Source organism: Gossypium arboreum, chromosome 11 (assembly GCF_025698485.1).
Source record: "Gossypium arboreum isolate Shixiya-1 chromosome 11, ASM2569848v2, whole genome shotgun sequence".
Taxonomy (NCBI): Eukaryota; Viridiplantae; Streptophyta; class Magnoliopsida; order Malvales; family Malvaceae; genus Gossypium; species Gossypium arboreum.
The window spans coordinates 2,114,607-2,128,507 of NC_069080.1; the positions used below are offsets into that span (position 1 = coordinate 2,114,607).

A 13,901-nucleotide genomic window follows, 5' to 3' on the forward strand; every position below is an offset into this window, starting at 1 on the left:
AAAATTTCTATTTAGGCCTTAGAAAATTTTTAAAATTTAAATTTATAAAGATAAAATCACATTTTAATATCCTAAAAATTTGATTTAATCTTTTAAAATTTATAATGATATAATGATGAAATTACATTTTTGTTATTGTAAAAATTACAATTTAATTTCAGCCTCCTAAAATAATTTTGTAGTTGGAGGATAAGGACACTGGTTTACCCTATTTGAACGGATAATCATACTATTTTAATGGTAATTAGAGATAAAAGAAAGGAGAAGAGCTTGAGGATGAAGTTTGGATTGAGGGATTAGAGAACATGTCGAAACCTTGCGGTGTGTGAAAGATATTCATGTAGGTTGATCTCAATTGCACATGTTTAGGTTAATTGGTCTCTTTCCTAGATATTGTTAAGCAAGTAATGTGAAATCACCTAAGTTATAAGGTATATAGATGCCAAGTAATGATTATTTTTTGTTAAAATTTCATGATTGTTGAAAGTGATTGACTTATATATTTATGTCAAAAATGATGTGACTAGTAAAATAAAAGAATAAAATTTAATTAAATAATAATTAAATTGGTAAAAGAGTTAAATTTATTATTATTAAAATTTAGAGAAGAAAATGCAAAAGTAGTAGTACTACTAATACCGTAACATTATTCTTTCTTTTTTTTCAATATTGAAATAAACGGCGTTTTAGACAAACAGTGGACATTATAAAAGTTTTGTTGATGTTGCTAACGTACCGAAATGTACACTTCCAGACGTTTTCTTTTGCACGTCATTTCATACTTTTGTTATGATTATGTAAATTATTATTTATCTGCCAATAGGATTTTATAAATTATAATAAAGATAAGGCATGGTTAATGGGCAGTACAAATTTCGAGGAAGCCATCAAAGTTGGGCGCTGTATGCTTTTGTTGTTACCTACTTTTCCTTGATAAATATTTATTTATGTATATGTGTGTGTATTATTGGAATGGTTGGTTGGACTGGCAATGCCACCCATACTCGTAATCCACAGCTTTCAACATTATAAACAGAAAATGGTTAATATAATATTTCTTTACTTTGTTTAATTTAATAATTAATACTTGAATTCAATTTTAATATTTAATTTTAATACTTAAGTTTTTCAAATTGTTAATTATTTGAGTTTGATTTTAATATTTGAATTGATATTTAATTTTTTTATCTTAATTAAGTATTTATATTTTTTTATTAGAGTATAAGTGACAAATATTCATGAGATCATATGATACCATTTAATCTGAGTACTAAATTGAATATTAAATTTAAATTTAAATTTTAAATTGAAAAAAATTAAATATTAAAACTAAACTGTACCAAATATTCTTTAAACTAAAGATAAAAATTGACACTCAAATAATAGAAAAGCTTAGCGTAGCTACGAAGGATTTTGATTAGAACGTTACTTTTTTTTTTTCCCCCTTTTAGATTCTCAGCTTTTAGCTTTAGCTGTAGTTAATCTGCCTATTGGGGGCGTTGCAAATAATGGATTCGATTTATTTTGGCTATCTGAACTAAATAAAAATAATTTGAATTAGATAATATCGTAAAATCTTAATTTGGAATTATCTTCTTTATATACTTTTAGATCTTTTAATATTTTGTTATCTTCAAGTGCACTTTCATATAATCAAAATTGAAATATAACACACAAATAATCCATTGTACGGATACCAATTGAAATAATAGAACAATTATCTATTCCACAAAAATGCACTCTTTAAGAGTTCAAATATGTGAAAAAAAACACCCGAGAATGACAGAAATTTTGAGAGTTTCGATTCGTACATTGGTCTGATCCAACTGGATGACAATTTATCTTTTTAAAGGAAACAAAGTAATGCTCTCACGAAATACACACCATCCAACATTTTATCGGATAACGGTCCCTAGAATTGGAGCCTCCCTTGCATTTAATGGGCGACGCTAACATTTTGCTCAACCTGCCTATATCTTAATTACAACACTCCAAATGCCTTCCTGGTAGAGAACCCTACATCAAGCATTCTTTCTCTTAGAGTTGTAATTGAACTGAGCCAAGCTCAAATGTTGTCAACTTGAACTCGATCAAACATCTATTTTTAATCTCATGTTCGAATTCGGTTAAGTTTATTTACTAATTTTTGTACTCAAGCTCGAACTTGGCTCGATGATTAAATTTAATGTTAATAATATATATTAAAGATAATATCATAATTTAATAATATAAAAATATGAAAAGTTCGATAAGATTAGCAAGCTATTCGAGTTGATTATTACTAAAAGCTCAAATTTAACTCCATTGATAGCTCAAGCTCGAACTCAACTCGAAAATTACCAAATCAGAGTTCGAATTTTTTTTCAAATTGACCTCAAAAAGCTTGCGAGCACCAATGTCTTATTTACACTAAACCAAAAAAAATAAAAATAAAAACAATACCAGAAATATATATATATATAAAAAAAGACCCTTTTCAGATTAGTACAAATAACTTGCTACATAAGTCAATTCATATCATTTACCAATTACCAACATACATACCATTATATCTACCAGACCTGACTTTTCTACAACAGGAACATGCAAAAACTAAAGATATTAACAGTGTCTATCCCTGTTTACATATTTACAAACAAATAACAATTTCACCACCCCTATTATTCAACATAGAGAACACCACCAAGAAATTTTCGATTTTGTTTCTTCATTTAGTAAATCCGTAGGCCGCGGATGAGTTTTAATTGTCAGCTACTATCAACAGAAGACACCTAGAGATCATGTTCTAGTAACAAAGAAGCATAAAATACAATAGAGAAGTTCACTCTGCTACCAGGGAATCTAATAACAAGAGTATCTTACTTATCACCCACAATGATTTACCTTGATGGTGCTAATTGGGACCTGGATTATTCACATTCTTTCGATCGGCTCAGTCCGATCCTGAACAGCCAAACGCTCTGAAACATCAGCCAGTGACTTGAGGTTGCACTTTATCAATGCCTCGACAAAGTAGCATGTTTCATCCTTGGTGTTCCCTTCTGGTACATCCACTACAAATGATTCGATCACCAATGTTCCTGGTCTGCCATCAATGACCTTGGGATGGACTGTAACAATGGATGAGTAGTTCTGCCAATTTGCATAGCACAAGGGATAATTTTGCAGTTTCAGCAAATTAGATCATGATGTAAGTTTAGGTTACATTATGAAGTTCAAAATTCGACCCAGAAAAGAAGGGGTCAATGCAGGATTGGTACAATAGCATTCATATAAATTCAAATATTAAAACAAAAGGAGGCACATAATACCAGATCCATTACATTCCATGCAAAAAACGAGGAAATCAATGGCAGTTCCAACCTGATATGGTCTAGGTTAAATGTACCAGTAGCACAATATAAATTGCCAACAAAAATAATTGAGTAGAGAGGATAAGGCCACATAACGCATATAAATTGCCCCAGACAGAGTGCAGCCAAGAAGGTCATTCATGCGACTAGCCAAATTCAGCAGACATAGCTTTGGCAAGTCAATATGTACGATATATATCTCCTAGTTTCACAACTCCAATTTCAAGTTTCGTAATTAAAAAAAAAGACCCTAAAAGACTTCATAGATTGAATAATGATTTTGATAATTTGTACTTGATCTAGTCTTATTTCGATGACTGGCAACAGAAGTTGGCATATTCAATACTCCACCGTACAGGTAACCATATCCAAAGCCTTGCAACATTTTTAGGTATTTATGTATTTACATAATCTAACAGAAACATATCAAATAATACGAGACAGAAAGAAGTTAGTTTGAGATGAATAACTATACCTCAGTCGAGATCATATGTTTAAAAACTAAAAAATTATAGGAACTCAATGAGCATGCATTTAAATTTTTCGTATATGGTGTATAAAGACTTCAATCAAATGGAAAATTCATACCTTCAACCTGTGATCTCCTCCAACAATCCTCATGCTCAAGATGTGCTTGTCATCATCTAGATACTCTAACCTTTCGGTGCTAGTTGTGGCCGGCAAACCTGACTTAACATTGACTTCTCTAACACTTCCAATCTGAAGGTCACCTTGTAGAACACACCTACTAACAAATGGCTTGTACTTCTGGGGTTCATCAAATCTCCTCACCAAAGACCAAACCTGATTGATCAAAGACCGATAATTGTTCATTAACAAAGAAAACAGTTCCAAGTTTGCCTTCAATCAAACAAATTAAACCCTGAAACTTAATCTCAAAGTAGTCTTATTTGCAACTACACAACCTTTAGACTTCATTTCCACACTTGAGTGAAATGAAAGTTTAACGAAAATCTCCTGTTCCATTTCTATTCAAACAAAGCAAATACTTAGCAAAATTATACAAGAAAACAACAATTTTACGAAGTAAATTCTACTAATTACTCCTCAATCAAAAGTTACTAATTAAAATCACACGCTATAAATAGCTAAAGTTCAGTGATAACTTCACAATTCTAATCAACCCCTACTTTAATTTCGATCTCCTATATATATTCAATCAACATGCAATGAAAAATGAAAGGAAGAATACGGAACTAAGCAAAAAAGACTTCCATTTCCAGATCTATGTACGGATCTAACACCAACCCAATTCATTCTATTAAAAGAAGTAATTATTATTGAAAGCAATTAACAAGAAAAAAAAGAGAAACATACAAGATGAACTGGAGCTTTGATGTGTTTAACGAGCGAAGAGCTGCACTGATTTTCTTTAACGTCGTGTTTATGGTACTTCTTGATGAACTCTTCTTCTACCTTAGTAAACCTGTTCCCGTTCATGGTGATATAATTATTGGTCACCATCGAGGTAACCTTAGCAGAAACCCTAGCGCGGGGATGAGAGACGGGCAAAAAAAACTGGTAAAAAAGCCGACGGCGGGGAAGGAGAAATTAGCGGGTTCGGGTTTGGATTACAGGAATACTAGAAAGGTCCGAAACGAAACGACATCGGGCAGGTCCAAGAGCGAAAGGTCCTGCTTTTTTCGCATCTCATCACCTGGAATTATTAATTATTAATTATTTAATATAATATTGGAAAAAGAAGAAGCAAGTGGCAAAAGAATAAACTTGGGCATTATCGTTTATTCGTACTTTTCAGGAACGTACTTAAAGTTAAAAACGACTGCGTATTTAAAGGCTTTTGCTTTGCCCCTGGGTCTCTTAATTATTGGGCCAATTCTTTTAGCCCAAAATATCCTGCCCAATGGTTTACTCGAACCTAAATTCCAGCTTCGAAATTCAACTCGAGTTGGATCAAATTTTAATTTTAAAGTTTAAGTTTGATTTGAGGTTTAACACTGATTTAATTAGGTTAGATTAAGTTAGTTTTCTTTTAAAAAGAAATAGCTAACATTTACTAACAAATGTTCTGTTGGAGGAATTAATCTTCTATTCTCTCATCCATTCCCTTATTCAGTAGATTTGTCTAATGGTTGAAGGGTTAATTCTGTTCGACTTGACTTGATCAGATTTGGACAAAGATTTTTGCACCTCTACCAAACTCGACCCGATTTCAATTAAAATGATAAAAAGTATATTTGAAAAATTAAATTTAATTATAATTAAAAATATAATTTTTATTATTTTATTACTTTTAAAATAATAAAATAGACTTTTTAAGCAAGTTGGCCCTAAGAACAAGTTTGGACTTAAAAATTTTTAAAATCAAATCTCGGTTCGACCTAATTAACCCATGAACACCTCTAATTTAATGAAATAATTCATTACGTTGGAAAAAAGGATTTGCTCAATAAAATGGTTATTACTGATAATAACATTTAAATACAATTTATGATAATAAAAATTGACATTTTAATTCACGTAATCTGTTTAAATTATTATAAAATTAATAATAAATAAAATAATATTTTATATCAAATGTAAAGTTATGAGTTAAATCTATCCCTTAAATAATTTTACCGACCAAATAATATTATACCTTTTATTAACCTATTTCATTCCACCAACCATAAAATATAATATTTATTATTTATTTATTCCATTTTATTGCTATTCTATTCGGTTTTATTAAGTTGAAGCACCATAATCATATTAAAAACGCACTCATCTCAATTAAATGATCATATTCTAAATTGCATTTTCGTACAAAACGCAAAGGTACACAATACCTTTAAAAAAACTACTAAAAGCCTAAACCAGGCAACATTAAATTAGATAAAATCATCCCAAAACACCCCTACCATTTAGAAATTAACAATAGTTATAATATTACATTTTACCAGTTTTATTAAAAAATAAATTAATTAAATTAAAGAATAAATTAATTTAATTATTAAAATTTTATCAATTTTTAACTGTAAAATTAAATAATTTTTAATATAAAATTAAATTACTCTTTAATTTAATTCATAAAACTATTTTATCTATTTTTAAACATTCGATAAAAAAAAAAAGAAAAAGAAAAAGAAAGATAACTTTTCATTATGAGAAACGCAAATGGTAGCTACGTAATTCTATTTAGCAAGACAATCCCATAACAATTCAGCATCAAAAGATGGCATTCTCGCAAGCAACTCGTCCTCGAACGGCAGTTCCTCTGCCACCACCATCATCGGATAATCATTCGAAACGGAGGACGATGAATTCTCAGTTCTCAAAAACCCATCTCCAGACACCGTCGGCGACATCAACTCCTTGCTTAAATCGTCGCTAACAACCATAGGCGACAACGACGAAGACGATGAACATCCTGGACAATCAAAGTTGCCCTTCTTGGCCTTCTTTTTAGTTCTCTCTGTTTTCATCTTTTGACAAATGGCTTGAATCTTAGCGTCCACCATGTTCTTCAAGGAATTGAACTGAGCACAATCTACAAACCCAAACTTGCTTGGGTCCTTCAAATTTGGGAAATTCAACCTCGCGTAGTCCCCTCTAAGTTTATAAGCTGCTCGATCATATGCCAAAGCGGCAGTTTCAGCTGTTTCGTAAGTGCCTAACCAGACACGCTTTCTGTTTTGTGGAAGTCTGATCTCGGCTACCCATTTACCCCACCGTCTTTGTCTTACTCCCCTATAAAGGTTCTTCTTTTGTGGGCTGCTCAAGTATTTAGCCGCTGCCGACGTCGATGCATGGTTTTGGCTGTTTTGAATCGGATTCTTTAGACATTTGAATGAAAACGAAGCGTTTTCTTTCTTCTCGTGGCTGAATTTTTCGAGGAGGTCCCTTTGCCGGTGATAGACTGAAGAGCCTAATGGTTCGTAAACGCCGGCCATGGTTGATGATGGTGCGCAACGAGAGAAGATTGAATCTATGGTATTTGAGCCTCCTGATAATATGAGCTGTGATAACGAAGACCCGATATTAGCACCGTCGTTGAATCCACAAACATGATCTGTTTTTTGCATTTTTTTTTTCTTGGGAACCAAAACAGCGGAAGCAGTCTTTAACAGAGGTAGAAGAAATGAATATTTGAAGGATGAAGAAGAACTGTTGGGTTGAATTTAAAATCTCATAGACACAAATTAAAAGAAAAACCCTGATTTTGGAAGATAGAAATGAAGAACAAATAAGATTCAAAGGGAAGATTTGTAGAATAATTATGCAGGAGAGACCAGAAACTAGTTCCAGGCTTCCAGCTTGGTGTATTTATAGCTGCACGGTAAAGCGAAGTTGGGAAACTTTGTCAGTGTCTTAACGTATCTTTTTGACATTTAGTCCCTTAACTTATAACTTTTTTCCCACTTTGGTCTTTGATTCTTTTAATCTCGGAACTGGGCAGGTTTTGCCAATTTGGTGCATGAACTTCGATATTGTTAAAGTATAATTATGTGATATTATGAGATTTTACCATGTCATCACTTAATTTTTTTAAATTTTTTTGAAATGTTCAAAAAAAATTTTATTTTTATTTTTTTGTATTTTTACATTTTGTGTAAAAATTTTAAATTTTCATGCTAGGCCATCACACCTTAACAACATCTAAGTTTAAGGATGAAATTCATAAAATTATCAATTTTAAGATTAATGTAGACAAAATTTAAAGATCAAATTAAAAATAATTTACTAAATTCAAGGATTAAAAGTTTATTTTATCTCTACCTTTTAAGATCAAGTTAATTGGATTACACTGTAATGGCCGCCACCACCTTCTGTCCCTTAAAGAGAAATAAAATCCAATTTTGGCCCCTTTTTTTTTTTTATCAGTTTGTTTACATTGAATATTTTATTAGCCCTTGTATTATATACAATTTATAGATTTAGTCCATTTATTCTAAAATTATCAGTTTTAGTTCATATATATTTCAAAATTTAATTTTAACCTAAATATTAGTAGTTAAATATGTTAAATTAAATTACGTTTATTAGTTTTATATTATGTGTAAGTTGGGCTTCAATCTCTATTCTTCAATTTAATTACTTTAATTTTTATACTTTTTAGGTTTTGAAATTCCAGTCTTGACTTAAATAATAATAGTTAAATATATTAACTAAAACGGCATAATTTTTTATGAATATTATGTAAAAACGACAAATTGACATAATATCACACATGTAATAATATATTTTTCAAAAATATTGTGAAAATAATTATATATATATTTTTAATTAACTTAGCTTATGTACTAATCCTTTTAGTCTTTTTACTTTCAGAATTTATATTTTAGCTCTGAAGTTAAATTTTTATTAATTCTTTCAAAAATTCACCATTACTTATTTTTAAAACAAATGGCAATGTGACACTTATATCATGAATTTTGGTGCCATTTGACCTTTTTTTTTTTTAATATGCAAAAATTCTGAGAGAAAAAAGAAAGGGAATGTGAATGTTTCATGTATTCACGTGTTTAAACAAAATAGGAGGGATCAACTTATCAGATGGAATTAATGGAGAAAAATGAATATCAATATTTCGAAAATAGAAAAACTAAAATCATTGAATTATAGTAAATGAATTAAATTTAAAGAAAACACAAGTACAGAAGCTTCGACCCAACTCATATCAATTTTACTTCTAATTTGATATATTTTTAATATTGTGTTCATCAAAATATTAATCACAAATAAGATGTGTTTGAATAGTTATAATTTAAATAAAATTCATATAAAGCATAATTACATTAAAAATTGAAATATTTTAACCTCGTATATAGTAGGATTATTAGTGAGTTTAGTTCGGTTAAATCAAATTTTTAAAAATTTGAACCTATTCAAGTTTTAGTTTTTTTTTTACTATTTTTGTTTTTGAAATTTTCAACTTATTTTTAATAAAATGAACTTTATTTTTAACTTTCAGATATTATTTGTTAGAATATATTTCATAAATATTTAAAAAATTACAATTTCAAGTAAATAAAATAACTAATAACCATTGATTTGTTGAAAACAAATAAATTAATTTAACTAATTTAAAATAAAATATTTATTTTACATCATAAAAAATAAAATTATTTACAAATTAAATTAATAATAGAATTTGGTTTGATTTGGATAATAATAAATTTTTAATGTAAAATTTATCTAAATATCTCAATTCAAATCAACTTTCAATTTATATTTAGACAGGATAAAACACGGGTTTATCCTTAACAAAGAAGAACAAGAAGGCCAAAAAGGGCGAGACCGTAATTCACACGTCAGCAATCTTACAAAGATATGGGAACCCCGTAAATCTTGTGTCGTAGAGTCAATTTTCAGTTTCAGATTTTGACTTTGATGCAAGATGGTGGGCCCCCACATCCTCCACAAACAGGTCGGTCGGTACTTTTTATTATTTCTAAAATAGAATACTAACAACAAGTCAACTTTGTAAATTTTCTCAGCCCTTTTTTCTCCGTTATTATATATCTATGGATTTTGCTTAATGTAGGTCAATTATTATGATTCATTAATAATTTTTTAAAGTTAAATTTATTAATTTATTTAATGAAGAAAATCATACCATTTAAAAAAAATATTAAATACTCCTAAATGGTAAATGATAAATTTTATTAACACAACAAATGTTTTATCCTCAGCATTAATAACATATTATTGTATATTAACAATTGATTTTGACACAATTCATGCACGGCATATTTGGAATAATTGCAAACACTTAATATGATAATGAAATTAACCCTAGATGGTCTAAAGTGACGAGCAAAATTCGACAAAAGAATCAAGCATTCACCAAACTAGAGGACGACAACAAAATCATCCCTAAAATCACTTGTAAAATTAAGAATGCATGCATAACCAAGACTAGAAAACGTGCTACAAGAGCAGACAAAACGTTCTAAAATTGAAAATTTATTAAACAATAAAAAAACAAATATAAAACATATAGAACTTAAGACAACATGTGTCCAAATCAACTCATAAAATCATTTATTATTCTAGAATACTCTCAAAATAGAAACATATTAAGAAGTTGATGAAAAGTCATCCACTTTCCAATAAAAACTAGTGGTCGACGATAGAGTTTTAGTGAACGACAGGCACTGTCATCTGTCCATTGTAACTTGCAAAGATAACAAATATATCCACAAAATAAATATGTAAACTGAAAAAAAATACATGTGTAGTGAATGAAAAGAAAAAAGAACTAAATAGTTGATGAGGTGAGAAAAAGGCGGGCAATAGCTAATCTAAAAATTAACACTGCCGCTAATTAAATAAAACAAAAGATAATAAATAAATAAAAGACTTAAAAGAAAAAAAGGGAAAAGTTTTTTAATTCATTAACAATTTTTATTATAATAAGAATTTATAATATTTTAAATATGATTGTAATAAATTTTAAAATATTTAACACGGTATACGAATATTTTTAAATTCTCAACAATACAAAATTTGAAAAATAAAATAGAAGATTTGAGTTCGCATGTGAAGTGAAACCTAACTGTCGGTTAAAAGTCAACCATGCTTTGACTCTGTCATCTATTATGGTTGACTTTTTAAATTTCCTTTTCTTTTTTTTGTCGTTTTGGGGTCTTTTTCCCAAAGAAAATGTGATGCAACACTTATCATCTTAGTTAATGGGTTTTCTTGAAAATAATTTATATTATAAATTAAGTTACTAATTAAGTTAATATTACGAGTTAATCGAGTATTAGTTAAAATATTATTATTTTACTAAAAATTATATTTTTTGAGTGTTTTTATTTTTAATTATTTTTCTATAAATAAATAGAAAAAATACATGCAAATAATAAAATTTGTAATTAAGACACTCAACATTTCTATTTTATCATTTCCATTAAAATTTTATTTATTTTCTATATAAATTTTTTAAATATATTTATTACATAATTATGTTTTCCTATCACCTTGTGTCAAAATTTAATTTTAATAATACTGCTTTTCTAAAAGTATATACTAAAAATATTGATATATAATATTTAAAAATGTGAAAAGACACAATTTTCAAAATTTTACATATAAAATAAGAATAATTAATGATCAAATTTCCTAGATATTTAGATTTAAAAAACTCAAGTCAATGGCTAGAAGCAATTAATTTTGTTAGTAATTTTTTTAATAATATCTCATTATAAATTCTTATCATATATTTTTTTATAAAATACTTAAAATTACTTATAACATCTATCTAACCCATAAATAAAAAGATAATGCGCTTAGTATACTTAAGCTCACGCCTTTCTACACTGACAATAGTCTTGATTCTAATCGAGTTAAAATTTAATTCATATTTTATTATTATTATTTTTAGTTGAAATTTTAATTCAAAATATTATTTAGAGAGAGAAAGTTGTTTGAAGGAAACTAATTCATTCATACATAAAATGTAAGAAAGACATTGATGCAATGAAATGCATGGCCACCGCCATTTTGGCATAAGGTTTTGTCCACATTTGCCAATTACTAGGAAACATTTGGCCTTGTTTGTAATGATAAGACGAATATTTATATATAGGAAAAACACAACATTATCAGAACACATTTATTAAATGAAATATTTCATATGTATTTTATTCTTATTTATGATTTAATATATTATAATCTACATCGAATCCATATTTATACATAAAATGCTTAATTTTGATCTTTTGATCAAAGTTGATTTAAACTTTTTTAATTTAAAATAATTATAACTCAAAATTTATTATAATATATATTGAATGTTTGTTTCTCTCTAGTTTCCTCGTAATAGCTCATATATATATATATAAGGCACGATTTATTAATGTAATGTATTAGAGGTAATTAGCCAAGAGCTATGTGTGGTGATACATTACTCCCCTAAAAAATGTAAGTGAGCAGGGTAAAACTATGCAAGTGACGAGCTGTTAATCAACTAGTCAGGTTAGTAGGGAACAAAACCCTAACTAATTGAACCATACCTCGCCGGATGAGTGACAAATACACATGTTAACGGTTAACATTTACGTGACATGCTCTATATTATTTATATAAGAATATATATTTATATATAGTGATTTAACCTAACTAGTTGAAGTTTGAGATATAAAAGAATTTTGTACATCGTCCAGCTAAAAATTCTAGTTATAAAATTAATGGGTGTCCCAGCAAGTGCCGACTAAAGGGATATATGGATAATATAATTAATGATATTGGTGGCTTTTATCTCAATGGAGTTGGAGAAGAAAATTATTAGTTTAAGATATAAAGCATTTTAATCATCCAATTAAATGGGTTGCCTTCATTGTGGGTTTAGCATATTTCGCAGGTATTTTTGCAATTGCATCCAACACCACATAAAAATTTGGGGCTATCATGGGTTCTCCATTTTGACTTTTTAATCCTTGCTTACAAAGCCAATGGAGTTTTACTTTTTCCCTTTTGTCAACTCTTTTTGATAATTGCCTTTAGTGCCTTTATTAAATTAATCAACAAAAAGAGTGCATTAATGAATCCTGAATTGAGTTGGTTGTTTTATTAATTGTTTCTCTTAAAAGATAATATCAGTTCAACAAATGTTAATGTCTATGAATTCTGTTAAGGTCTTTGTGAATGCTGGTAGTTTTAAGGACTTATAAGGAAGAAAGAAAAATCAAAGGATGTCAGCATCAGATTTTCCAACTTCATTTGATACCTAAATTAGCCAAAGGCATGAAAATGATAAGAGAGGTACAAAAAGGAGGGTGAGAGAGTTTTGTGTTTATCAGGGTGAAGTCATGATTTTCTTTTAGTAAATGAAAATATAACTTATTGGGTTAAACCTAAAAGTTTTATTCCAAATGGTTTAAGTTTGAATTTTAATTTTTAAAAGGTTTTAATAATGAAATATAAATATTTTATTTTTAGATTCATTATTGGTGTTTTTCTAGTGTAGGGATAATTTATAATGGTTGGGAAGTTTCTTCATTTTCAGGTATCTACAGCGAAGTCAAATTTTTTTTTAAAGGGATAGAATTGAATTATATATATTTTATGAGAACTTATAATTTCATTATTGTCTTAGCATATATATTTATAATTTTGAAATACTAATTAAATTTTTAACATTTTGAAAGATTCAAAGTATTATTTTACCATTTGCTAATCAGCCGAAGTAATATTTTCTCAAGAGAGTCTTGGCCCTTGCAGCCTTTTTAACGCCTTCATTAGATATCACCTATTAATAAGAAGATGGTTATTTGAACGATTTTATTTTTAAAATTAATATTTCATGTAAATTTTAACATATGTTAATTTTTAATTGTTTAAAAGAATTACAATATAACAAATAAATTACTATAAAGCGATGATATATCTTTCTAAAAAAAATAAGTCGAAGTGTAAATTTTCACATCCTTCTCTTGACATATAATTAAGAGAAAAAAAAAAGTTGTATTAAATACTATAATTGCCAGCCTAGGAAGATCCATAGCCATGAGGCAAAACAGGGTCAAACATAGCGTTAGAAATGGTTTGAAACATGAGAGATATAACCATATGTCAAAT

General features: G+C 28.5%; 2 protein-coding genes across 2 annotated transcripts; both read right to left on the minus strand.

Annotated features, from left to right (window-relative positions):
- Nucleotides 1-1,700: 1,700 nt before the first annotated feature.
- Nucleotides 1,701-5,076, minus strand: LOC108480291 (abscisic acid receptor PYL8-like). The gene is made up of 4 exons (XM_017783229.2): nucleotides 4,692-5,076; nucleotides 3,942-4,157; nucleotides 2,884-3,132; nucleotides 1,701-2,016 (listed from the first exon to the last, which is right to left on the minus strand). The coding sequence occupies exons 1-3, from the start codon at nucleotides 4,836-4,838 to the stop codon at nucleotides 2,914-2,916; spliced, it is 582 nt and encodes a 193-aa protein (XP_017638718.1). The 5' UTR covers nucleotides 4,839-5,076; the 3' UTR covers nucleotides 1,701-2,016; nucleotides 2,884-2,913.
- Nucleotides 5,077-6,454: 1,378 nt separating this feature from the next.
- Nucleotides 6,455-7,608, minus strand: LOC108452452 (ethylene-responsive transcription factor ERF061-like). Its single transcript, XM_017750242.2, has one exon. The coding sequence runs from the start codon at nucleotides 7,397-7,399 to the stop codon at nucleotides 6,509-6,511; it is 891 nt and encodes a 296-aa protein (XP_017605731.1). The 5' UTR covers nucleotides 7,400-7,608; the 3' UTR covers nucleotides 6,455-6,508.
- Nucleotides 7,609-13,901: the final 6,293 nt, after the last annotated feature.

Bases quoted from the DNA above. Each gene is read 5' to 3' on its own strand.
- LOC108480291 (XM_017783229.2), bottom strand. From the start codon at position 4,838: ATGGTGACCAATAATTATATCACCATGAACGGGAACAGGTTTACTAAG. The intron at 4,158-4,691 runs GTATGTTTCTCT...TTGATCAATCAG, and splicing joins TCAAAGCTCCAGTTCATCTT to GTTTGGTCTTTGGTGAGGAG. The intron at 3,133-3,941 runs GTATGAATTTTC...GCAAATTGGCAG, and splicing joins GAGGAGATCACAGGTTGAAG to AACTACTCATCCATTGTTAC.
- LOC108452452 (XM_017750242.2), bottom strand. From the start codon at position 7,399: ATGCAAAAAACAGATCATGTTTGTGGATTCAACGACGGTGCTAATATC.